Source organism: Micropterus dolomieu, linkage group LG13, assembly GCF_021292245.1.
Source record: "Micropterus dolomieu isolate WLL.071019.BEF.003 ecotype Adirondacks linkage group LG13, ASM2129224v1, whole genome shotgun sequence".
Taxonomy (NCBI): domain Eukaryota; kingdom Metazoa; phylum Chordata; class Actinopteri; order Centrarchiformes; family Centrarchidae; genus Micropterus; species Micropterus dolomieu.
The window spans coordinates 3,302,675-3,329,625 of record NC_060162.1 but is presented as its reverse complement, the minus strand read 5'-3'; the positions used below and the strand labels follow the sequence as shown (position 1 = coordinate 3,329,625).

Here is a 26,951-nt window from a genome sequence, read left to right as displayed (position 1 = left end):
TGATTTATTGATTAGACATGTTTTTGATATTTATTTTGGATAAATTGGTATGTTAATCGAATAGTAGGCAACATTTCTTTCTTTAGAATACACAAAATTAGACGTTAGATGAATCGACTAATCAAAACAAAAATCGTTAGATTAATCGATTTGAAAAATAATCGTTACGTAAAAGCCCTAAACAAAACACAAAAAAAACTTCACAACGGTGAAAACATATGATCAAAACAGGACCATGGTGGAAGCGGTATGGACCACAAATTAAAAAGTTATGAGTGAGTTAAAGAGACAAAACAGGCCATAAGGAGCTTTAAAAAGTTCAAACACATGGCACCAGTTTTTAAAGGAATTAGATTATAAAATATAAACAACTGCAGACATCTGAAATAATTTTCTTCTCTCAGAAGGGTGTCTTCTTAATTCAGAAACCTGGAGGAGGGAGACATCAGGTGGGAGGTGTAAACAAGCGCACCTTCATAGGAATTTACTTGTCATAAATTAAATGAAATTGTTGCAAGGACAAAAAAAAACCCACCACCTCCCCCAAAACAAAAAGGTTGCAGGCATTTTAATGAGTCTGCTGTTGTGCACACACACACTTTGGATATGGACAGTGGTGGAAAAAGTGTTCAGCTGTATTGCTAAAGTTTACACATGAAAAGAATTTGCTTTTTGTGATCTACTTAAATACTAAAATAAAAGTATTAATACCACAATTATAATGCACTTAAAAGTATAAAAGTACAACACATCACAATGTGGCCAAAATTAGCTCCGTCATTTTTACATTATTATATTATACTATTAGATTATTATTATTATTGACCAGTAATATGCATTCTAATATTGTAGCCGGCTGCAGTAGAGCTACTTTTATTAAATGTATATACAGCGTGGAGGCTTAATTAACTATATTTACATTTATTCATTTAGCTGACGCTTTTATCCAAAGCGACTTACAATTGCTACACACGCACGCTTCTGGAGCAACGATGGGTTAAGTGTCTTGCTCAGGGACACAATGGTGTATGTCTCACAGGGGGAATCGAACCTGGGTCTCCCACACCAAAGGCAAGCATCTTATCTTAGCTTCGTCTGTCTGTTGTTTCCCCTTCAGACTGCACAGCTGAGCAGGAAAGCTTATAACATTACAGTAGGCTACGTTTTATGGCTCTATGTAACTTAACATTAGCTCAATTTATAAGAAATTAACTGGTACCTGTATTTTATTACTGCCTACCTGTCCAATGTTGAGAACATCAGGTACAAACTGATTGAAACTGATGAAGGACTGATTCAATTATTTTCAGTTTTCAGATGAGTCTGAAAAAGTGGTTGTTAGGAAAACAAAGGAAGGTGGTGACTGTGGAGGAGCTGAGGTTAGTAAAGCAAATAACTGATGCAAACTAGTCCTTTTAAGCTAATGAGGAGATGTTTCTTTTTGGATTTTAATGTGCAAATGCACCTGAGAAGGGAGGAGGTATTTTTTTATATTACAAATCTAAAAGGTTGTAGTTCCTCCCCAGTAGGCTGATCTTTGGATGTTGGTTATTTATTATCTGCTCTAGCTTTCCCAACTATTTGTTCAGAGATATGGTGAAAATAATAGTCCAAGATGATGTGAAATTACATATTTGTCTCTCTAAAACGTAAAATTTTCTTGGGGGGAGGACCCCTAAACCCCCCACTCCCCCAGACCGTGACTACCACCATCAAAACATTCCTCTAAAGCTCACATGAAACTATGGGAAAACACTGAAATTTCAAGCTATTCTAATGTGCATCGCATGCTCATGGACACAAGAGCAATGCTGCTGACACATGTTGTGTTGGGGTTTTATATTTAGACAATAATTTTGCTTCACCTCCGCTGCTATAACTCTAACCCTAACAAAAGCAGCTACTGTTGTTTAACCAAAATGCTTTCAAAGTAAATCTGGATTTGAACTCACTCTTTGTGATGCAGTGCTCGGCCGGCAGGAGTCTCTTCTTCATCAAACCCTGAAGGACAGACCTGACAGACGGCCGGTGGACCAACTGCAACACAAACAGGTGGGACTGCCGAGAGACAGGAGGGGAGGGGGACGCGTTTAGAAATGGGATTTGATCCGTTCACAGACATGTTGCAATAAGACAGGAAGGTCTACTTACACAACAGCAGGCTGTTACTGTGATCTGCACGGTGTTACGTCCTGGCTGACACACTTGCTTCAGATACAAGGGCTTGTGGGAGGTTTTGTTGTCCCCTCTTTCAATGCACAAAGGAGTCGCATTAACACTCACCTGATGCAGAAGAGAAAAAACAAGCGACAGCATTAAATGACAGGTACGTTTGTCTTTTTTTTTTATAGAATAGTTTTGGTGCTCTGTCACAGTGACATGAACAGCTGAATACAAAAACTGTATTAGAACATGAACTTTTAACACACTGATATCTTCAAACAGAAACACAATCAGTCCAAATGGCGACAAAATCAAAGAAAAGGCGGCAAATAAATGCCCAAAATAACCATATTTGACCCTCATCTCAAACAATAACCTCTAAAGAAAGGCTGTTAATGCTTACTTGTACAGAGGCAGGCCAGTTTGTGTTCATTTGTCTGTCCTCGTGGTGGTAACACTTAAACTGCAGCTCCAGATCAGGCCTGCGGGGGGCGATACACCATAAACCATCAGGGAGAGACTGGGTGGGGTTATCAAACATTCCTCATGTGTTTTTCCCCTCATCCGGTGTTTTTAAAATCACTCAGGAAGAGAAACAGAAGAGGTGTGTTGCTCTAAATTCACACTGAAGCCACATATTATTATTACTGCAGATCTAATTATAAAGAAGGATTCAGCTGAAGTCTGAACTCTGCAGAGCCTCTCTGAAAAAGAATGAAACACAATTTTTATGGTAATCACCAAATTTTTATCCATTATTCATTATTACTTTCCCACCGCCATGGTTCATCAGGGAGTAGAAGTCAAATTTGGAGTTATGAAACTGGAGAAGATAAAATAAAGGCGGAGTGGAAACATATTTGTTTTAACTATTTTTACCAGGTTCTATTGTTTTTTTTTTTACAATAGAAGTGGTTAATGAGAACTTATTTCTCGTTGTATTGTTATTGTTTTACATAAATTCAATCCAAAAGATCCCAGAGCGGTGCTTTGCCCGGTTATCACAGATATCAAGAACTATGGACTTTTCTCGCTTCCCAAATTATGTTTCCTCAATATTTCCAACTGTTTAAAATATATATATATATATACATATATACACATATATACACACATACATACACACACACACACACACACACACACACAGCTACCATGTTTTGGAAAACCCACTGAAACCATCTCTTATTATTGGTTAAATGTACTTTTAGGTTCACTGTTACATTTGCAATAAAAGGAAAACCTGACTAACTTTTGAAAAAGGTCATCAACAGGGGGATTCCACAGCACAAGAACTCTTTGTTCAAAAGTACAAAGTAATGACTTACCATTAACAGTAACAAGGAGCAATGCTTTCATCCACTTTTCACAGTTACAACAGTAAAAGTAATCAGTGCAAACGTCATCAAAAACAATTTACCATGGAGAAACACACTCTAGAAAACCTTTAACTTTCCTTTCTTCACTCACTACACGTTAATCTTTTTTCATTTGTGAATGTTTGTTTCTCTCCTTCTGTCTGTCCTGCATGTCTGAGAAAGATAAATACAAAACACAAAAAGGAGATGAGAGTGTCCTACCTCAACATGAGTGTTTTGTAGACGGAGTCTCTCAGCTGGAAGGCGTGGTTACTGACTGCCAGGTTGTGCTCCAGTCTGAACGGCTCTAACACGACGCCGTCTCGTACCGGGAAAGTCAGACGCAGGTCGTCGCTGGGGTTACCTTGAACGGAAAACAGAGGTGGCTTTAAGGCTGTTTCAACATGTATTTCATGCAACAACAGGTCACTGGCTGGAATCGAACCAGCTACCAAGAAATTTAGAAGGAAATCTAACTTAATTTCGAAAGAAAGAACCAGAACCGATCTGAGGCCCAAATTATCCTGCAGTGTGGGGCGTTTAAAGACACTATTTTAATGAAAATAAAAATAAAAATCAAAGCAGTCAGTAAGAAACAACAAAATAGTAATTCAATAAAGTAAAATGCACAAAGTAACGGTTAAGCAGGAAACAATAAAAAGGGCTGGCAGCTCAGATAAACTGACTCCGACAGCCTGATTTCCTCCAGCAGGTCGTTCGATACGATTCAATAGTCGGGGAGATTGTTTCCTGTAGTGTGAAAGGAGCAGCGATGGAAAATTGGGTAGAAACCTGCAACAGCCAATGAGAGCGAGCTGACAGGGAGGCGTCACCGGCGTGCTGTGTATTTGTTCGCGCTGTAAAATGTATAAACCTGCTGATTCCCTCTTCTCAGCCTCGACTTAATCCACAGTTTGATTCTTTTGTTTTTCTGTGCAAAACACAGCGCACACAGTCTGCCTCCATGTTTGTTTCTGTCTGAAGTCACGTTTGATCACGAGAGTTTCCGTGAGATCCCAAGTCCCCGGAAACGCCACTCTGAAACCGTTTAGTACAAATGCCGACTGTGTGTGGTCCTGTGTCTGGACTGAACCGTCTGGTGTGTTCGTTCTTAAGATTAAACTATTAAAAAATGGTTCAATCTGGTGTCATTTTTAATAGCGGTTAAGATTTGAAAATCCTCTAGTGTGCAGCAGGCATCAAGTTTTGACTAGTAAAGCTGTCCTGTAAAAAAAAAAAAATAAATAACAAAAGAAGTTCCTGCTTCAGAGGAAATTACTTTCTAATGTTTCAGGAACTATCAAGCCAAGTGTGCAAACAAAGACCTGGTTTTGGCTACAACACGGTATGACTTAATTCAGAAAATAAGGAAGTACTGGGCGTTACAAGCGTCAATATAAGAGAGGCATCTGTTATTTGTTAATGTTATGTTGCCGAGAGAGGCATCTGAGAGAAGTACTGAGAGAGATATGAAGCTTTATTTACTGTTATTATGGTTACATACTTAAGAAGAAGTAAATAATCATCAGTCAGCTCTACTTCGGATACAGGCACTGTGGAGGTTTCCGTCTCCTCCTCTACATTCAGATTTATTTACTCCTGGAGGACACTTTAAATACAAAGGCGCTTCGCTATCCCTTTCATCCAGCTGTTATTACTTTCCCCATTCACATCCGTACATCTAAAAAGTTAATTAGAAATCCGGTTGTGAGAAAAGAAATCTGCGTTCTTCAAGATTTATGTACCTGGTTTACATGACGTTTAAGAAAACAGACTACAGGAGAAGGCTGCTTGTAAACTGGCAGCGGTGACCTTTTTAGTTTAGTTGTGTCTCACCTGTAGGGGCCTGCTGGGTGATGATGTTGGGTTTGATGTCTGGTGGAAGGTAGGGTGGTTTTGTGTCCTGGCCCGGGGACAGGTAAGGAGGTACGGACGTCCCGGGTGTCATCGGAGGCGTGGGATTCCCGCCCATAGGTGAGCTTGGATATCCGGGCATCACTCCACCCCGACCTGGCTGAGAGACGAGGATGAGGACGAGTGTTTAGAACCTCGAATCTTCAAAGTATCTCAGTTCTCAAGTCCATCATCGTACAGAATATTTCCCAGTAATGAACTGGACGGAGTGCAAACTGAAAAGTGAAGCCAGCAGGCGGCGACTCCACTGGCTGCCAGAAGAAGTCCGATTGTATTGTAGTTTATGGTAAAATGTTGCTACTTCTCAGCTGATTTATTCCCTCAGTAATCACTTTCCTAATGAGTTTACGGTCTCAGTCGTTAGTTTCAAGTCTTCTTCAACACAGCATGATGTTCATTTAGTAAATTATGGTCCCATTTAGAGGAAAATAGACCAGAAAGCAGGAGATGCTTTAGGGCGGGGCTACATTTGTTAAAGTTGTCATCATGTGACCTGTCAATCAGGACAGAGACAACTTGTATCCGCTGCATTTAACCAGCTGAGAACTTGTTTTTGGGTGCTGTTGGTGTTTTTGTATCAGAGCTTTGACCGTTTTCACGGGGCGTTATCAGTTTATGAAGGTTAATTGTGACATTTTGGTCACCTAAAATTGTCTTGTTCAGCATTCGGATGTACCTAAAGACACCCTAAAGAGTCTGCTGGTCATCTTCAGTACATTTTGTTGTAAGCCATGTTTTTCACTAGCCAAAATTAGCATCCAGGTTAATATCATATCTAACGACTACTATTACAAATGCACCTCGCTAACCAAGCTGGCTAGCTTCACCCTCTCGTCCAAAAATGGCCACTTCTAGGTACACAAAATTAAGATGGCGACCAAACCTCCAAAGTTGGGGCTTCAAAACTGCAGTCTACAAACTAATGTGTGACGTCATGGTGGCTACGCTTACTTCTTTTATTCAGTCTATGTGTGCACATGACTTACCCCGTTCACTGCAGCCTGTGTGAAGGCGTTGTATCCTCCTGCTCCTGCAGATGGCAGGCTGCCCTGGCCGTTAAATGGTTCTGACTGGAAAAGAAAGACAGGAAACATGACGATCAGCAAATGAATGATCCATCTATCTGGACCCAAAAGTCTCAAAGAAATTAGAAACAAATACAAGATTAAATCTTCGTGTTTGATGATGTGATTTTGCCAAATTGTTTTTTTGTTTTTTTATGAAACATCGCCAAATCAGGTGGAAATAGTGATGCAACTAAAGATTATTTTCATTATTGATTAAACTGCAAGAAAAACAATTTTTTTCTCCACTAAATCAATTTATTGTTCGGTCTATAAAATGGCAAAAAAATGGCAAGAAACAAGCCTCAACTTTCTTGTTTTTTTCTGGATCAAAAGCCTGAAGTCTAAAAAATATGAAGTTCACAATGATATAAAACGGAGAAAGAGAAAATACTCTGAAGAGGAACAAAAACAAGCTAATTATTTGTTGTTAACTGATTATTAAAATCCTTGCTAATTAATTTCAATTAATCAGCTCTTAGTTCCCCTCTCATTCTTCGATTATTCAATTCCATTAAAATGTTCTGAAAACATAGAAACAAACAAAATAATGTTTCCAGCATCAGTCAGGCTTTATTCTGTAAAGTCAAGGAAGTGCAACTGATTACCTTGTAATACTGTGGAGGATTGGGCTGACCAGCTCCAGGGGGGAACTGTGCAGGGTTGTGTGATCCAGAAGAGTACTGTCCCATGAGGGGCACCCGACTGGAGGGGTAAGAGGGTGAGGGGGCACATCGCTGCTGTGGACCAGCCGGGTACTGCAGAGGCTGGCTAGGGTACCCGGACATCCCACCAGAGCTGTACTGCTGCACGGGAAAACCCTGGAAAGAAAATATTTAATTCACAGACAGGAAGTGAAATAGAAACACAACAGAAGCCCAGCTGAAGGAACAGGTTACATTACAGTGCAAACAGAAGATTGCACATCACATCTGTGTAACAACACCCCAAAACACTGACTCACCTAATCTCTTTGACAAATGCACAGCGTCACTAGATGTTGCACCTCTAGTCTAAACTGTGAACAGCATGTGAGAGTGACACTAGTTTCATGTGTTATTAAACTAGAAGGAAGTTGAATGTGACGGCACGTAATTACTGTCAACATCAGATAAAGGTGCGGTTTTTTTAATACAGTACACATCTTTCTGTCAAATTTAGGGAATACTTCCTCAAGGAGTTTGTCCGCAGCCCTGGCTCTGTGAATTACGTTTACGTCACATTTATTCATTTAGCTGACGCTTTTATCCAAAGCGACTTACAATTGCTATATATGTCAGAGGTCGCACGCCTCTGGAGGAACTAGGGGTTAAGTGTCTTGCTCAGGGACACAATGGTGTCTCACAGTGGATTCAAACCCAGGTCTCTCACACCAAAGTCACGCGTCTTATCCACTGCGCCATCACCACCATAAATGGGAAACAAAGTGGCCCGGACTGAGCAACAAAACACTATTCCAGCTGTTCCAGCCAGGATTTGTGTGTCACTAACGGTAAATGATTTGCCCACGGACATTCAGCTCACTTTCTAGTTCACCAAGACGCGCTGTTGTTGTGATGTTAGCTACAGCAGCAGGAGAGTTGTGAGTATCTCTGTCTGGAGCTGCTGTGCTGCTCTGGGACCGTCTTGTCCTCTCTGCATGTTAGCGTCTTGTTAGCGTCGCAGCATCAACTGTAGCGACAGTTTGCTAACTCACAACAAAGCAGTTCTTTTGGACTAATAAGACCAAACCCCTTCCACTGGTCACCAGGACATAAAAACTGTATAGAATCACCAGTAAAATCTGATAAAAATCACCGAAAAAGGTTTAATGATTTTGCACAAAAATAAGGTTTAAGTAGTGTTTTTCCCGCACCAGTTATACTTTTACTACTACGCATGTGCGGTAGTAGGGATGCATGCATGTCAGACTCTCACATCAGTGGAACCACACGATTGGCTGAAATTCCCGCCTCAGCTGTTAAAACCAGAGGAATGGCTTTCTAGCTCGAGGGGCAGGGATAATCGCCATCTTTGGCATACAGGCTTTCCCTACAGCGTTGTACTGGGGATTCGTAAAGTTGCGTAAAGCGTCTTTGCCCACAACTTAGCAAATGTTAGCCACATTATACTTTTTGATCTCTCCAGAATCGCTTACCCCACCTTCAAGCTACTATTTATTTTCCGAATTAATTGTTGGGTCTAAAAATGTCCGACAGCCCAAGTTTCAGACATTTTGTATGTCCGACTGCCAACATTCATTTTATAAAATTTTATAAGACAGAGAAAAGCAGCAAATCCTCACACTTGAGAAGCTGGAACCACATAAATTTTTGCCTTTCTGCTTGAAAAATAAAACAAACTACGGGTTAATTATCAAAATAACCGTCTATTTAATTTCTGTCTGTTGACTAATTAATTTATAACTTATTGTTTTAGCTCCATAAAAATCTAGTAACTACTTATTTAATAGAACCACATGTTGACTTTAAGATGTAAACTTGTACAGGAAAAATTTAGTAAAATATTTACATTTTTATAATTAACCACAACATTTATATATTTATTTTTATTGTCATAAATATGAGCAGTGTGTTTGCGGTCACTCGAGGAAACCACACCAGTGCTGGGGAATAATCTAATGTTGGTGACCTCACTGACCTCTGAATGAAAAGGCCGTTTGAGCCCTTGCTGTCCCCCTGGATACCCTCCGTGCTGGGGCATCTTCTGAGTCTGGGCAGGGTGGGCAGGATACAAGCCTCCGGTGGAAGGTGGAGGTCCGGGCCTGGAAGAGACCATCCCTGGGGGGCCGCGGGGGCCCGAGTGAGACAGGAACTGGGTGCTGTAAGAGGAAGCTCCACCCATCTGGGAGGGAAAGGGAAGTACGTCAGCAGGGGTAAAAACAAAGTACACTGGGGTATTTAACAAAGTGCAGAGAGTACAACGGGGCTGGCAGAGTGCCAATGGTCTGTCAGAGAAGGAAAGGTTAGAGAAACACTGTTAATGACTGTAAGAAAAAGCAACCAAGGGTCTGGACTTATCAAGCAGCTCAGAAGCTCTCCTTGCAGTAACTTTCAGCAAAGTTTAACTGTGATTTTTCAGTAAGCTTGTCACGAGTAAGACTACCCATCATTCCCCATCTCGCGGTCAATGGCTTTTCTGAATGTGTTTTTGTTTAGATAAGTTCTGTGGTTAACAAAAGCTTATGATACATTTTGTTCTACGACAAAATATATCAGTAAATAACCAACTCGCCACTTCTGAAGCTTTTACGTGCCTTTTAAATGAGACTACAGAGCATGTCAGGGACATTAACACGTTATCACGCTGAACACGGAAACACATCTACTCACTGGTTCGCCTTAACCTCGCTGTGTTTATACTTGCACAAACTATTCCAACTCAACCTTTTACACATTTAGATTAATCAACAGCCATGTGGGGGTGATGTTGAAGTCATGCGACCGTGGTCTAGTTCATTTATAGCCTAATGCCCGGTGCACACAAGAGGATTTTCAAATCAAATAAACAAATTTTCAAATTAACTGATTTTAAAAACATCCACAGACACCACAACATTATTAACCAACTTTTAGTAGTAAGTCGTTGTTAGATGGTTGCACTTGTGTGTGCTGTGTTTTACACAGAAAAACAAAAAAAGAGAATCAAATTTGAATGAACTCCAGGCTGAGAAGAGTGAATCAGTAGGTTTGATTTTATAGCTACACAACACGCAAGTGACGCCAGTGAGGCTCCCCAATTTCCAATATATGTAATGCATGTAAATATAAAACATGCGGGAAAACTCCTGTGATTGTGGGGAGGGAAAATCAGATCCAAAATTGGTCCAATTATCCTCTGGTGTGTGGCAAGCACAACGTTAGCTTTTCACTTCTGGCACTTGCAATTACGCTTCAAAAATCATAATCAGTGGTGTTCACTTGTTAAGATTATCATGCTGAACAAAACGTGTAAGTATTGTAAACTTTTATTTGCCACAGAGCTTATTTTCTGCAATAATCCAAAGGAAAAATCCCATAAACGTTTGGTCGAGGGATCAAGGGAGATGCTAATCATCCCTGCAGTGCTCTAAATGCTTCAATATATTGAGGCATGCACGAAGAACAACTTGAATAACTTACTTAGGAGAGCTCTAAATCCTTTGGGAGCTCAGACCAAGTTCATGCTTGATACTTATTCTTAATTTTAAGAATCAGAGAAATATTATGCCATTTCCAGAGTGTTCTTCTGAATGGCTTTATTTACACGCAGACCCAAGTTCTGACTGGCGAGGTAAACTGAAGACCCCCTCCATGATGTTAACCAAAATAATAAAAAGTGGTAAAAAGGTTTCAAACATTTGAATCTGCTAGAAAACTGACACGGACAGGCTGCATCTGCACACGATCTACTTGTTTAGCCTAAAAGAGACTCTGGACTCTCTGCAGATCGCAGGCTCCAGTACAGACGGACACATTTACCTGGCCATAGTTCAGCTCCTGGTTCTGTTTTTCCTGTATTGCTGCAACAGTCGCCGTAGCCGTGGCAGTTGCAGTGGCAGCGGCAACAGCAGCGGCAGCAGCGTGAGTGAAGTCTGAGGGAGGACGAACGCCCAGACCGCCACCTCCACTGTTACCGGAGTAACTGCAGGGGAAGACAGGGAGATGAGCGGGCAGTGAACTGAATGAACCGAGCGCATGTGTGGTTTGGTGATGAACATGAGTCAGAGCAGTGGGTGATAGCAGCTGTGCAGACATACGTTGATGCAAAACCCAGCAGAAATAACATAAAGCATAGTGCTTCATACAAATATGCTGTTCTATTATCAAAGTCAGTTGGTTTTTATTTTTTCATTTTCTTTCATGATTAGAGCGTCAAAGCAAGTCATGAGCAATAATGCTTTTTTTTCTCTTTTTTTTTTTTACAAAAACTGTTTAAAGGAAACTCATTTTTGAGAATTTTTTACTAAACAGGTGTTAATTATGTTTATATGCTCTTAGAAATGTTTGCTGCAAAGACCTCCTACGCTGTTTCTTTATTTGAATTACATTATGTTTATTTCCTTGTTGAGACTCGCAGAAAAAGAAAATATATATCCAAACAGGGAACACTGCTCGACCAGGGTATCTGCTTTAATGTGTGACTGAAAGTCAATTCCAGTTTTTACACCTTAAAAAACTTCCACAGAGCTTATTGTGTGACAACAAAAAAAGTGTATTCGTGAGCAGCGCTCATTTCCAGTGCTGTATTCAAAACAAAGCGAGCTGTAAACAACTAAATTCAAGAAGCAGCTCTCTTGTTGTCATTTGTATTGTTCACACGACGTCACATTTCAATGAAAACGCTGAAATGAATTGGATGGACTACAATCAACTTTGGTTCAAACATTCATGTTCCCCAGAGGAGGATTTATAATCACTTTCCATCTAGTTCCTTTGGGACACAATTTCAATTTGTATGGCAAAGCTGGCATCAGCCTGAGCTGTACCTTGTTTTTAGTGCTAATTAGCAAACATCACATGCTAAGCTACGATGGAGAGTTTGGTAAACATTATACATGCTAAACATTAGCAATGTCAGTGTAATGGCAATTTTCCTAGTTGCCATTATACACAGGCCGGAGTGAAATCTTACGCAGACACAACAGATTTCCTCTTATTTATGGTTGGGGCTGCTCTTTATTGCATTGCATATTGTTTGTTTCCAATTCTATTGTGGAAAGTTGTAGCGTGTTGGTCTATTCTGGTGTGTTGACATCTCTCTGCGCTCCCCCTACCTGTGACTACCATTTCCTGTCATCTATGCCCCTACATATACAACCCTGTGCATCTAAGGACTGTGTCCAAAATACTACTGCAAAATATGTCTAAATAAAATAATATGACATGCCAACAATAAACATAAATAGCTCCTACAGTCAGCATGTTTGAACGGTAATGTTAGCTCAAACAAACACCGATGTTCCTAAGTGGCGCCTCAGAGCTGCTAGCGTAGCTGCCGACTCGTTAGTCTTGTTGGCTAAACATTTAGTCATTTAGCGGACGCTTGTCAGAGGTCACACGCCTCTGGAGCAACTAGGGGTTAAGTGTCTTAACAGTTTGCCGAATTGATTAGTGGTATATATGTATTAATACTCCGTCAGTGTTCAGCACAAACACTCTTTTCAATTGGTTTCTCGATGTGGTGAAGCTGTTCTGTAATGTTTTCACTCATTAAAGCAGGAATAGGCAATTTATTTCAGAAGCCTTTTCTCAAATTTAAATTTGTAACATCACGACAGCAACCAAAACTTTAACTTTAGAAGGGAGGGGGTCGGATATTTTCAAAGTATAGCTGTGTCTGGCTATTTTCTCAAACGCTTTAAGGACTTATCTCAATCACACATGCAGTTTATGACCAGTGTTTCCATAGCAACTTGCTATTTTCTTAATTTCTTTATTTTAATTTAAACCTAAATATAATATTTTATATATCACTGTGCAAATGAACATATTTCTTATAATTTGTAAAATATTTTTATATTTTGTCAATTTCATATGCACACACAAAGAACTGCCACATTGTTTTTTTCTTTTACATATAGTTTATTATTCTTTTATAACTTGCTTTACGTTTATTTATGTCAATTATATGTTTATGTCTATCTCTAGCAAATTCCTCATACGTGTAAAATTCTACTTGGCAATAAATCTCTTTCTGATTCCGATTCTGATCATAACGCCCATTTCCTGGAGACTTAAGTGAGAATAAAGTCCAAATAAAATGGTGATTTTTATTTGTTATTAATCTGTAACTTCAGAAGCTTGAACAATACATCACATATGGAGGTAACCAGGTTTGCTATAACTTTAAAACATGACGAGTTACATTAATTTCATTCTGAAAGTGAAATTTAGTGATAAATTTAACATTCAGTAAACAGAAAAGCAGTGTACCTTCCACCGTAAGCAGAGGCTGGGTTGTAAGCAGCACTGGGACGTCCGTACATGACTGGCTGGCCGTATCCTTTCGAGACGGCGTCTCCATACGACTGCTGGCCCATGAACTGGGAGCCCATGCCAGCACCCATACCAGGGCTGCCACCGGGCATCATGTGACCGCCAGAGCTCTCACCCGGACCCATGGGTGCACCGAACACCTAACATGGGAAACAGAGAGAGCAGTGTCATCACAGGAAACCGTTTTAGTGCAATAAAGTCAATCAAAGAGGATGATGATGGGAGAAGATGCCACTTTACAGTCAGATTCGCTCAGAAGAGTCACAATAAAAGTTAAACAGGAAGCAGAAAGTACATGATCTCATTTGAGAGACTGACATCGCAGTTTTCTCACACAATGATCCATAAAGTGAAATTAATTATGTGGCGTGTTGTGGTTTTTCTCAGCAGTTTCAGTGTGACTGACAGACTGATTCAGAGGCAGTTACACAAATGACATTTTATTCTAAATAACACTAGGTGACTTCAATCTTGCACTTATAGCACTGGGGATTTTTTTTTTAGGGAAGTGATTTATTTTACGGGCCCATAACTTCCTAATAATTATCCAGCAAGTTTTCTGGGAAGAAGAAGTGGTTTGGTTTGGTCACTATTTACAGAACACTTTTCAAAACAAAGTTTACTTTATATAGTTGAACCAGGATTAAAACATTTCAGAAGGCAAAATGGAAATAATACAAAAATAATAAATTGGAATGAAATAACCATAAAAAGACAAGTTTGACCTGACAGCAGGATTTGTAGGGACAATAGTAAAGTCCTTGAAACAAAATCTCAATTTAAACAAAAGAATAGATTAATTTAGGCTTGCAACTAACGATGGGTTTAATTATTGGTTAATCTGCACTTTATATGTTCTATAAAGGGAGAAATGCCCATTATAATTCCCCCCTTGAAGTTAAAATTGTGATTGAGCTATATTATACTATACTCACTTGACAATTAAGCATAAAATGCAAGAAACTATTTTCACACACGGTTTGAACTTAAAGCTGGTGGATATTTGAAACTTGTTGGTTTTTATTTAAAAATCAAGTGTATGCATGTTTGACCATCAGTAATTCACCTGCTGGGAATGCTTTGCTGCTCTCCTACATCCAGAGATGGTAAAACGCCTTTACTCCTACACTCATAAGACCAAATGTGAATCACTGAGACGTTTTAGGAAGTTGTGAGAATTACAGTTAAAAATGATCTAAAGTGTTTTTTCTATTAGTGAAGAATGAGACATTTATCAAACAGCTCACTCCTCTTTACAGTGAAGTGTAGGAGTGACCTTTCAAAGCAGACTTTAAGTGTTTATTTACAACTTTATGAGCTCAGTCACATCAATGCCCTGAGATAAACTGGTATAATGTTGGATAATATGGTTTCAATTTACATTTATTAGTAACTCACATGAAATTAACAAATAGCCTTTGATAATAAAAAGGGGGATGAAATTAGAGGAAATTGGACAAAATGGAATAAAAACAAACAACATAAAAGCAACCTGCTTAGAGGAAATTCTGCTGAGGTGCTGTACGTGAGAGAAAACATAATCAAAGGGCACTCCAATATTAACCTGAGCTGAAAGGGTACAAAGAGACTTTAATTTATATGTATGCATACTGAAGTCAAAAGAAAAATTAAATAAAAAAGTATGGTAGTCAACAGCGAGAGACAGCTAATGTTTTTAACCCCGTTTGAATTGTGCCCAGAATCACACATGATGTTTGCCAATTTAAAAGATAATTTAATTCAATAAAGTTAAAGTTTTGACAAAAAACTGTTGAAGTATAAGACTGAAAATACATAATTACAAAGACCAAAAATCCAAAAGTCGTGTATGTGACGTTATAACTGTTTCTCTCAATGACTGAAGCTAACGTTCTAAAGCTAATGTTACTGAAGCTACCGTCACTAAAGCTAAAATTATTAAAGCTAATGTTACTGAAGCTACCGTCACTAAAGCTAAAATTATTAAAGCTAATGTTACTGAAGCTACCATCACTAAAGCTAAAATTATTAAAGCTACCGTCACTAAAGCTAACGTTTCTAAAGCTAATGTTACTGAAGCTACCGTGACTAAAGCTAAAATGACTAAAGCTAATGTTACTGAAGCTACCGTCACTAAAGCTAAAATTATTAAAGCTAATGTTACTGAAGCTACCGTCACTAAAGCTAAAATTATTAAAGCTAATGTTACTGAAGCTACCGTCACAAAAGCTACCGTCACTAAAGCTAATGTTACTGAAGCTACCGTCACTAAAGCTAAAATTTCTAAAGCTAATGTTACTGAAGCTACCGTCACTAAAGCTAAAATTATTAAAGCTAATGTTACTGAAGCTACCGTCACTAAAGCTAACATTACTAAAGTTAAAATTACTAAAGCTAATGTTACTGAAGCTACCGTCACTAAAGCTAAAATTTCTAAAGCTAATGTTACTGAAGCTACCGTCACTAAAGCTAAAATTATTAAAGCTAATGTTACTGAAGCTAACGTTTCTAAAGCTAATGTTACTGAAGCTACCGTTACTAAAGCTAAAATTATTAAAGCTAATGTTACTGAAGCTACCGTCACTAAAGCTAACATTACTAAAGTTAAAATTACTAAAGCTAATGTTACTGAAGCTACCGTCACTCAAGCTAACATTACTAAAGTTAAAATTACTAAAGCTAATGTTACTGAAGCTACCGTCACTCAAGCTAACATTACTAAAGCTAATGTTACTGAAGCTACCGTCACTCAAGCTAAAATTACTAAATCTAATGTTACTGAAGCTACCGTCACTAAAGCTACCATCACTAAAGCTACCGTCACTAAAGCTACCGTCACTAAAGCTACCGTCACTGAAGCTACCATCACTGAAGCTACCATCACTAAAGCTACCATTACTAAAGCTACCATTACTAAAGCTAATGTTACTGAAGCTACCGTCACTCAAGCTAAAATTACTAAAGCTAATGTTACTGAAGCTACCGTCACTCAAGCTAAAATTACTAAATCTAATGTTACTGAAGCTACCGTCACTAAAGCTACCGTCACTAAAGCTACCGTCACTAAAGCTACCGTCACTGAAGCTACCGTCACTAAAGCTACCATTACTAAAGCTACCATTACTAAAGCTACCATTACTAAAGCGTATAGTGTGCGAAACTGGAGACGTAGTTCATTGAGCGGTTTCACACAAAACTAAGTGTTACTTTACAGTTTTATGACAAACTGCAACTTCCTGACGGACAAAAATATCTTTCAAATTGACCAACATCACGTGTGTAATTCTGGGCACAATTCAAACGAGTTAAAAACATTAGTTGTCTCGTCGACTAACATACATATTTTTTCCGAAATAAGGTCCCATGGGGCAGAAAGGAGGGACTTTAAGGTTTTCAAATGCTTCACTTTCTTCACCCGCAATTCTCTACCTGTGTCTATAAACTCACTATGAAGCTACATAGCAGAGAGCAGCTGTAGATTCAGGTGATAATCCTCTGTAGATTAATCACTGCCAGAGACAATCTGATGGATTATTATAAAAACAATTAAAAAATGTCTTATGGCGGATTTAAGTCAGAAGATATCTCCCAAAAGAAGTTTTACTTTCAGTGCAAAACGGTACTGTCGCAGTCTGATAAATTCGGGCCTTGATTTCATACATAAATAATAAAACAGGAGGGTGAAAAAAAGACATCCCTGGGTACTGAGGCTTGCATTACCTGGCTGTGTGTGGGATTGGTCACGCCCCACACTGTGGTTACTACAGAGAGAGATCCTGGGTGCTGATTGGTGCCTGGTTGCCAGGAGACTGGGTCATTTAGGAAGGGGCCGTCACTGCTGCAGAGGGATGTGAGCAGCGTTACTGGGATGGTTAAGAAGGTTCAGAGCATTCATCCACATTATCAGTCACAGCATCAACACAATTTTTTATTATTTACTCATTAGAACAAAAGCATGTTTAACGTCTAATTAGAGCTCATTTAAAAAAACAGCAGCAGCACAGACATAACATAAAATCTGTCAATACATCATTTACACCTTGGTGAACTAACGATTAACATGGTTTATTCATCTGACAGTTGAGGTTACCCTCTGCTTCCTCTTTGTAAACCACTTCCTCAACAGGAAACTACCACAGCAGGGTGACATGTCACACCACATTTGCAGGTTAATGAATTAGACATATTTATCTGATATATGTTTTTAATATTTTACTGTCCATTTTCCACACTTTTGGGAGGAAAAAAATATCATATCAGCTATAAAAGATTGAGTTTCTTTTTACAAATCAGTCACATTTTCTGAGACTGCTCGCCGTGTCGGAGAGTTGGTGACAAGTCTTTTGTCGCTTTCTGTAATAAAACTGAGCAGTCAACAGGCTTTTTCAATTAAAGGGTGTTCTGGTTTGAGTAAAACCTAATCAAGAAGCTTCCAAAACACAGGACAGCTGATTGCCGTTTGTGTTTTGAAGCTGACTGAACCCTGTTTGATGGAATACATTCATTTTCAACCTGCAGAGAAACCATGCATTTCTTTTTTTCCCCCCTCTCACACCTTTACAACTACAGGTTCAGTAGCAGCACCACCCATTTTGCACAGTATTAGCTTTGCTTTGGAGAAACAACCTGACTTCACTTTCAAGCGCCTTTAAATAATTTTTCATTTAGCGGCACCCACATTTTCACAGCACCTTTAGCGCCACGCAACAGTATAATCTAACCTGTCATTTCAGATACACATTGATAGTTATATAAATTATTGTCAACAGGAGCCTGGTGTGCACCTCCCGAAAAATTGTAATTACACGTCACAGTGACGCAGACCCCAAGAAATGTGATTAGTCGGCTTGGTAGCATCATATTTCCAAACAAGCGGCTGTAGAACGGTTGATACGTTCTTTTGAGCATCACAACTCCCTGAGAAATGATCTGTTTCACTATCAGAATTTGATCCATTTGTAAAGACTAGAAGAGCTACATGATTATCATTTTACCCCCATTCAAGTTAGCGGAAGGCTAAACCACCGGCTCACCGGCAGAAGTCAACACAGTGGAACATAGAAACTCCACCGCCATAGCGTGGTCTTTTGCAGTGCAATTGCAGAGCAACATAGACACCAATGCACAAGTATAAATGCGGGGGTACGTGCGTTGCTAACACCATAGATATTAGTGCGAGTGTCATGTTGTGGCAGGCCAATTGATCCATACAGTGTGAGCATAAATGTTGCCGGTTCTGGTCGTGCAGAAAGGCAGATTAAAAACTGTTGAATAATCAATCAGTTGTTTGGTCCATAAAATGTCAGAAAATGGTGAAACATTTCGATCTGTGTTTCCAGAAGCCCAACATGACATCCTCAAATGTCTTGTTTGGTCCACAACCCAAAGATATTCAGTTTACTGTCATAAAGGAGCGAAGAAACCAGAAAATATTCATGTTTAAAAAGATGGAATCTGAGAATGTTGACATTTCTTTCTTAGAAAATGACATAAACGTTTGTCAAAATAGTTGCAGATTTATTTAATAGATGGCAACTAATTGACTGATCGTTACAGCTCTACATTAGCATAACCGTAGTGGATGGAAAAACACATTTAATTACATTTCCTTTCCGGAAATTCAGTTACAATTTTCACTCCATTTGGATGGAAACTTAAAGCTTAAGCCTAGTTCACACTACATGATTTTTAGCCCGACCTCCAGATTGTGATTGGGGGTAAATCAGCGGTCGATAGGCGGTCGCCAGTCGTTATTTGTGAACTACTCAACGACGCATCAAAACGGCTCCTCGACACATCACTGCCAGATATCTAGCATGCCAAATATCTGGAGGAGTCGGCCGACTCGACATCCACATCCAGCCAAAGAGAGCAGGCAGCTACTTTTTCACCGCAAAAAACTTTTTCCTCCCCTCCAGCTCTCTCAGACAGTCCCTGCTACCTGCGTGTGCTAATCCATCCTTTCACTCATATTCTTTGTCTTTGTAATTGGTATCTTTTTAATAACAAACAACAGCTGTTTCGTGTGTAGGTCGCGTCATTTCCCGTTTCACATTTCACGTATGTTTTCTTGACAAAACGTGGTTTGGAGACCTGCGTGGGGTGACACAGCCGCTGTCAGCTCGTGCAGTGTGTGACCTTTGTGATTCAGGTCCCCGGGGCGCGGGGGGGATCCACAACAAACCAAAACAAATCCACCACAGGGCAGAGCAGGTGAGGTGTCACAAGGTTTACCCGAGGACACTGGGCTTGAAGTAACTACAGTGTGTGTGTTTGTGTGTACCTTTGTGGAGTGGGAGGCAGGGAGGGTTTCATGGAGTTGAGGGGGTTCATCGGATGAACGGGGGGATCATCAGAGAGCCCCCACTGTCCTCAAGAGGCAGCCCTACGAGGGGGTAAAGACACATAAAAAGACGGTTACTCAGAGCTCATTTGCCGCACAGCAACAATTTATCATCACAGTAGCCCACACTGTGTGCACAAAGACACAGCGCCCTCCCACTCAGACCCACTCACTTTAATCCGTGTGCGTGCGAGCACATCAAAACGTTAGCCTATCACTGACTGCCGTAGCTCTGATACCTCTCAAAGGAGGGGAGGGAGGAGAGGGAGGTGCTGGAAGCTAAATTTAGCTCGCTGATTTCAAAAGGAATTTAAGAGAACAGAGATGTGAAGAGGCAGACTCTTCTCTCAGCAGCTCACCGACGACGTACAATCTCAACACTTGCTCGCCGCTGAGAGGGAATCATCTTATTCTTCTATGTGCTTCATTAAAAATAACTCCGCAGCATCTTTATCTGCCCACTAGCCCTCCTTCACTACCAGATATTTTCACTATTTTCCACACGCTCTTCATCGCTGCGGATCTTCTACCACCTCTCCTCCTGCCGCTAATGATTTTCTTTTTCTGACGGTTGCCAACTGACATGCTAATTTACCAACATCAGAGCCTTGAACACCCCCCCAATTTCTTCTCTTTGGTTTCCTTTTTGCACTTAGCAGAATTGGGTCATACACCCCACATCTTGTGTAGAAAGAGTGGAAGGGGAGGTGAGGAGGGGGGGGGCGGCCGTTTGGCTCCTATCACATGACCGTTATACCTATTTCCATCCTATCAAAAGGCAACCTCCAGACAGCAGCTCGTAACTTCCATCACAGCTCAGTCGCTAAACCACACGAGGCGGGGGGGTGGGGGCTGGCGTTAATATAAGATGTCTGTCTCTATCACATGTTGAAATTGAACACAAGCAGCATAGGTTGTACCTGCAGTGGAAGGATTTCTGTTCTCTCACTCACTCTTTTTGTTGTTTGACCTCAACTTCCTGACCTTTTCTTTACTCCTCCTCGTCCAACTGCTGTGTGCTTTTCTTGTCCTTTTCCTGTTAACCCCAGCTTCTGCCACCACAACGCTGGTGATTTGGGGCCAAAACACCAAATCCACCCCCAGCTTTCACATAATACCACGTTGTTCAGTTTGGACTCATTTCTGCTGTTTGTGCAATTTCTCAAGATGGATTAATGTTTAAACACTAAGGCTGCAACTAATTATAATTTTCATTGTTATTTCAACTGCCAGTTATTTAAATGAATTGTTTGATTTATAAACCATCAAAACACTATGAAAAATATCGTGTTTAGCGCAACATCGCGCTTCAAGATACATAATACAATTTGCTATAATGTAAGACAAAGAGAAGCATCAAATTCTCACATTTTACGACCTGGAACCATCAAATGTTTGGCAAAAAATGATTATTTAAATAGTCGCAGACTAATTTTCTGTCCAATTCTGCTAATCAATTGCAGCTCTAAATAAAGCTGAAAAAATTTTTCCTAAGCCCAAGTACGGCTCAGTATTCTTCAAAAATATTCAATACTGCTACTTCGATACCGGTTCATGAACTATACCAATTGTATAAAATAATTTTCACCAAAAGAAAATGACAATTACTCTCTTCAAAAAAGGAGGAAGCTGCTAGAGAAACATTTTTTTTGTCTTTGTACTCAACCAGGATAGCTGGACTAAAATAAAGAAACTGACCTGTAAAGTACTGGACTCAATATAGCAGAGAAATAGTGGCAGAGTGAGACCTCTTCCTTTCTCCACCATGTCTGTGACAACTTCAGGAGTATTTATTTCCGTTTACCTGCCGCTCTATAAGCAACACCGTGTTTACCGTCAGAAACGCTCCCCGCCTCAGCTCCAGGTTATCTATCCCTGTGGGTTTGCAAGGGAAGTTCGGTTCCCAGCCCAAGGTCTAAGTCTTTAAATGTCTTGTTTTGTCTGACCCGCAGCCCAAAACCCAAAGACTTTCAGTTTACAAAGCACCAAAATCTCAAATCTGAGAAGCTCAAACTGATAAACGTCTGGCTTTTGTTGCTTGAAAAATTACTGAAACGTTGAATCGAATCTCTAAATAGTTGCAGATTTATTTTCTGTCCGTCAACTAATTAATTAATCGACTAATCGTTTCAGATGCGACTCCCACCACAGATGCTTCGTTCCACCAGCCATCAGTATGAAATATGTCTGTGGCACTGAACATCAAAAAAATAAATAAAATCGACAGATTAATTGACAACGAAACTAATCATTCCTGAAAGGATCGATGTCAAGTAGTTTTCTACTAGGTTGGCGTCTTAACACCTGATCAGATTCGTAAATTTTTTAAATCAACTTTAAATCAAAAACTTTCTAATAAATAAAAGGTTTGTCAGTTTACCCAATTTCTTCTTTTATTTGACGGTGCCATTATAAAAGTTCACAAAAAACAAAAGTTACTTTCATTCAGTCACGGCACAGCAATCCCTGGGGTTTTATTATTATTATTATTATTTCAGTGAGCTAAGGAAGGTAGGTAGATTTTAATGGGGAAAAAGTGTTGTTGTAGAGTTTAGGTATCGGCAAAGGGTTACATTTTTGATCTGCACGTTAAGAAAGTTCAAACTCTAACCAGCAGTAATCACCCTTAATGTTACTCTAGCTAAATTAAGTGTTCATGCTTTAATTTCATCCTCTTCATCGTGACTTCCTATCTGGACTCGTGTATTACTGTTGATTATAAAGACACTAAAAACTTTAAGATTACATAATTAAAGAAACACGCAGTTATTTACAATAACTACTATAAAAATTATATAAAAATACTATAGTCTCTATAGATTAGTTTGAAGCTGCTGTAGATCAATCAAGTGTAGTCTAACAGCGACTAACGTTCAAGTACGTATGAATTTCTTGATAGGAAGAGAGGTTGGCAGCTCGTCAGTGAAAATACCTTACCTAAAATAAAAAATGAACACTTTACATAATTTATAGGGACGCACCGAATGTTCGGCCACCGAAATCAATCGGTCGAAAATAGCAAAGATAGCACTTTGGGTGTTCGGCCTAATAAGTCAAAAGACCGAATAGATTTTTACCAAACAATTACGTTGTCATGTCGGCAGTGTGGAGGCATTTTGTGTCCGAGAAAGAAGCAAAAATGTTCTGTTGAACTGTCTCCAAGCACATCCACTCCATCTGTGACTTCTTAGAAAAGGGAACAAGCGGTCTGACCCGCTTTGAGTGTTTCTGTCACTCGTCTGTGAAAAGGCTCACCTAAATCTGGAGTGCACACGTATTAAAGCCTTTATGGTAAATCCACTGAAACGGACCAGAGCGAGCTGACAGGCAGGTTAGAGACTTTTCCCTGTCAGTTTGTCTCTTTAGTATGAGAGTCCTGCCTGAAGAGAGGCTGTGAAGTCTTCATGTTACGCCGTACGAGAACCACATACAACATTATTTATCAAGTTGGGTCGGCCGGTCACGCCCACAGAGCGCCCTGGTCCCAGTTACTCAGACCACTGCAGCAGCAACGACAGAGGAAAAGCCACAACTCTAAGATAGTTTGAATGTTTGTACCGCAGTTATTCTGTCGTTACAATCCGAGTTATGGTTTAACAATTTAAATTAAATCAAGAAACATCTGGCTCATGATGTTGCCTACAGAACATTCTCCACTTATAAGCACTTAGTATGTATGAAAGTGGGCTGTTGCTTTATTATTCTAAATAGACATTACATTGTTAGTGTACAGGTGTGGCGATAGTATTTACTTTTAATTAGCTTTATTTTCTATAGTTAGAAAGCAAAAATCTTGCTGGCTGTTATCTTGGAGCAGCCTCTCCATAGTTCTTTGCCTTCTTGGTTTCAAGGTCTCATGGATAATGCTGGCTAAGAGAACGCTCTTTTAGTTGTGTTAGCAAACACTTTAAGTGCAATAATAAATCAGTGAATTATAGGAGTATCCTACGCTGTCTTGTCTTCTTCCCTGGTTTCCCCGTGACGTTGATATCAGCCTTCATTCTGAATAGTAAACCTCGTTCACTTAATGGTAACGTTAGATAGTTAGGCTGTGTGTTGGAGATCAGTAAATCACTTGAAAGATATTTAATTGGTTAAATGGGTTAATTAGGGTTACGGGGTCTCAAATAATCATGACTCGTCGACTATGAAAATAGTCATTAGTTGCATCCCTAGTTTACATAAGAAAGGAAACTGAGGAACTAGAATAGGAATGGTTCAGCATTTTGATTGAAAATTGAGTTAAACGATGGAAATGTTGCCGATAAATCAATTAATCTGCTGCTCTAATTTACTATTTTAATATTATTGCACACACATTACAGAAAAAAAAAACTGGCAGGTAAATTGCTTAGACAATTGAAAACACTGATAAATCACAGCTAAGGGAAATATTTAGTTAACTGCTTGACTGCTAATAATAACAACAACAATAATAATGTCTGAGAATTTAAAGTATTTTTCTGAATTGAGCAAATCAAGTCATGAAGGCCACTGCTTAACGTACAATACACAAGGTTAACCTGCTGATCTGCGGCGCACCTGTCTTTAAGAAAGCACTAATTATGAGTCTCAATGGGATCTGACAGATTACCAATTAACAGCCTCTTAAACACAGAGGAGCAGCAGTCATCATGAGAGGCAAACATCACTGCACAACAATGAAAAGACAAGATATTGATACTCCAAGGACTGAAAGCGTGACTCACACTAACAAAAGACATCTCTAGATTATATGTTGCTGTGTAATGGCATTACGTGTAATGTGCAGTATGCTGTGCGCTACACAGAGCTGAGCAATAAAACAGTTATCGCAACATAATTTTCCTCAACAATATCACAAATATTCAGTAAATGTTTGATTGGATCCATCTGAATCACAAACAAATTAGCACTTAATTTTAAGCAATTTTTCTGTTAACTGATCCACTGTTTGGCATCAAGTGTTTGTTCTGACCATAAAGAAAAGTTTAAAAGCTCAATTAACCATCTGGTTTCTTCAACTTTCACTTAGGAGCAAATATCAGCCTTTAAACTTGAAAGCAATAATGATATGAGATGTTTTATCCTGAGAATATTTTTGACCTGATCGTCCAGATTAGAGTTGTCAGGATGAAGATTTGGGTGAATGAATAGCTTGAAATTTAAACAAAAAGCATAAAATATAAACACATACAAAAAGTCATCAGGCAAAAGTCTGTGATAATAATGCCCTCGTTTACGCCACTTTACTGTCTGTATATGTAGAGTAAGGCTGGGCGATGAGGCCAAAAATGTTATCATGATAAAACATTTCATTCAATATCGATAATTATTACAATAAATAAAATCATTATTTCTTTCAAGTTTAAAGGCTGATTTTTGATCCTTCGTTAAAGTTGACAAAACCAGATGGTTAATTGTGGTTTTAAAGTTTTCTTTATGATCAGAAAATGACAAACACCTGATGCAAACAAGTGGATCACTTAACAAATCTGAGGTAGAACATTCAAAACTATTATGATAAAATATTTTTTCAACAAATATGCATCAGAATATTTTCTCAGTCCCTAATAAGTGCTAATTTGATCATGATTCAACAGAATTAAATCAAACATTTATTGAACACTTGTTTTATTGTTAGAGGAAAATTATTTCATGATAATTATCATTATTGTTTTATTGCCCAGCCTTAATGTAGAGGTACAGATAAAATACAAGATGCACAAGACCCATCCCCTTAAAGCAAAAAATTCCTGCAGCCTAAACATAAAATCTTCACTTCACTCTGCAGTTTTCAGTCTTTTATTAACACCACCTTCTTTATCCAAGACTTGTCTGCCTTTTCATGTAAACACCGACTGAAGCCAAGGGAACATGTTATTGTGCCCATGATTCATCCAGGAAGTTCATGGTCAAAAAAAAAAAAAGGAGAACAGGCACCTCATAAAACACATTGCAATACAACAACAAACCATTCATATTATAAATCAAGCATTCAGAACAACAAACCAGCTTGTGTAAAGCATGCTTCTTATTATTTCCCCTCCTCCTGACAGGATTTCTTTTATGATGTGATCATGCATCTGTTGATTACATGGCGGTCAGATCAATGCAAATCAAGTCATCTCTACCTGCAACAATCCAAACAACACATGCCGCTCAAATGTGCAGCAGCGTGAACAGAACAAAGCATTTCACCAGTGTGCTTTTTGTGAAGGAGCGCAGCCTCTCGCTGTCTCTCTGTGTATATGTGTGTCATCCATCACTAAAAATGAGAATAGCAGCTGTTTTTTGTTTCACCTACCTGCCTGAGCTGCTCAGTTAAACCGCTGATATGTTGAGGGTTTGCAGCTCACTCACCGCAAAACGCAAGTATAATTAGGAAATAACAATAACAATAAAGAAAAGGTCCTGTTTGGGTTAAATCGTAGCCCTCAAGTCTGAACTATCTGAATTGTCTTGTTCGTGCCAGCGACTGGAAACAGATCTGCGAGGTCTTTAACACGCTGCTGCACCGTTAGCCGCTGAAGGCTAACTTAGCTCAACGTTAACTTTCTGTCACGTTAGCTCGTCTCACGTTAAAATACGTAAGTAGCTGGATACACGGTAACGACAGCAGCTACATAAAGAGCTAACCTTGCCAGCTTGATAATTAAAATCCACAACAGGAGCTTACCTTTCGCCTGCTCCAGCTGCCAAGACGATGAAGCCGCTTGATTGTAGACAGCTAGCTTAGCTAGACGACATTAGCTAGCTGGCTAACTAGTGTCGCAGTCCGGCTAACAAGACAAGGCTGCTTGATAACCGAGCGTAGTTTGACTATTAATAATATATATTTTTGTTTTCACACCCCAGACTGTTAAGTTCAGGAGTAAGTACGCTATTCAAACTCTTTAAATATTATTATGCTAACTCTTATTTATTACAAACGTCCGTGCATGTCTTAACCTGTAAGTTAATTAATAGTAAACTAATCAACTAAATTAATCAATTAACAGAAGCTTGTTGCAGTCTGTGCTTGGGCAGGCCACAACCTGGCAGCTCAGTATGCCTTCCTCATTGCAAAATGACCCTCTATAATATATTCATGAGATCACAGGGCTAATGTCTCCCACAGAGAAAGGCATTTTCCTGTCCCTCCTCCTACAAGTCAGGCGGCTGAATGACTGCA

At 39.3% G+C, this 26,951-nt stretch overlaps 1 protein-coding gene across 4 annotated transcripts in view; it reads right to left on the bottom strand.

The window, feature by feature from the left end:
• zmiz2 (zinc finger, MIZ-type containing 2) overlaps nt 1-26,934 on the bottom strand; it is a 33,992-nt gene extending 7,058 nt beyond the window's left edge. For 2 of the 4 annotated variants that reach the window (XR_006827735.1, XR_006827736.1), the window contains exons 1-13: nt 26,457-26,934; nt 19,739-19,840; nt 17,176-17,293; nt 13,414-13,616; nt 10,960-11,122; nt 9,140-9,343; nt 7,108-7,320; nt 6,422-6,505; nt 5,358-5,535; nt 3,744-3,885; nt 2,567-2,645; nt 2,152-2,283; nt 1,953-2,058 (exon numbers count right to left, since the gene is read on the bottom strand). Coding sequence is in view for 2 of the 4 variants with exons in the window: in XM_046066063.1 (XP_045922019.1) it covers nt 1,953-2,058; nt 2,152-2,283; nt 2,567-2,645; nt 3,744-3,885; nt 5,358-5,535; nt 6,422-6,505; nt 7,108-7,320; nt 9,140-9,343; nt 10,960-11,122; nt 13,414-13,616; nt 17,176-17,293; nt 19,739-19,788 (1,672 nt within the window). In the remaining 2 variants the exon portion in view is untranslated. Of the gene's footprint in view, nt 1-1,952; nt 2,059-2,151; nt 2,284-2,566; nt 2,646-3,743; nt 3,886-5,357; nt 5,536-6,421; nt 6,506-7,107; nt 7,321-9,139; nt 9,344-10,959; nt 11,123-13,413; nt 13,617-17,175; nt 17,294-19,738; nt 19,841-26,084; nt 26,287-26,456 lie in introns of those variants that run through there. The other 2 variants (XM_046066063.1, XM_046066064.1) reach the window with 2 other exon arrangements.
• Between the last annotated feature and the right edge of the window lie 17 nt (nt 26,935-26,951).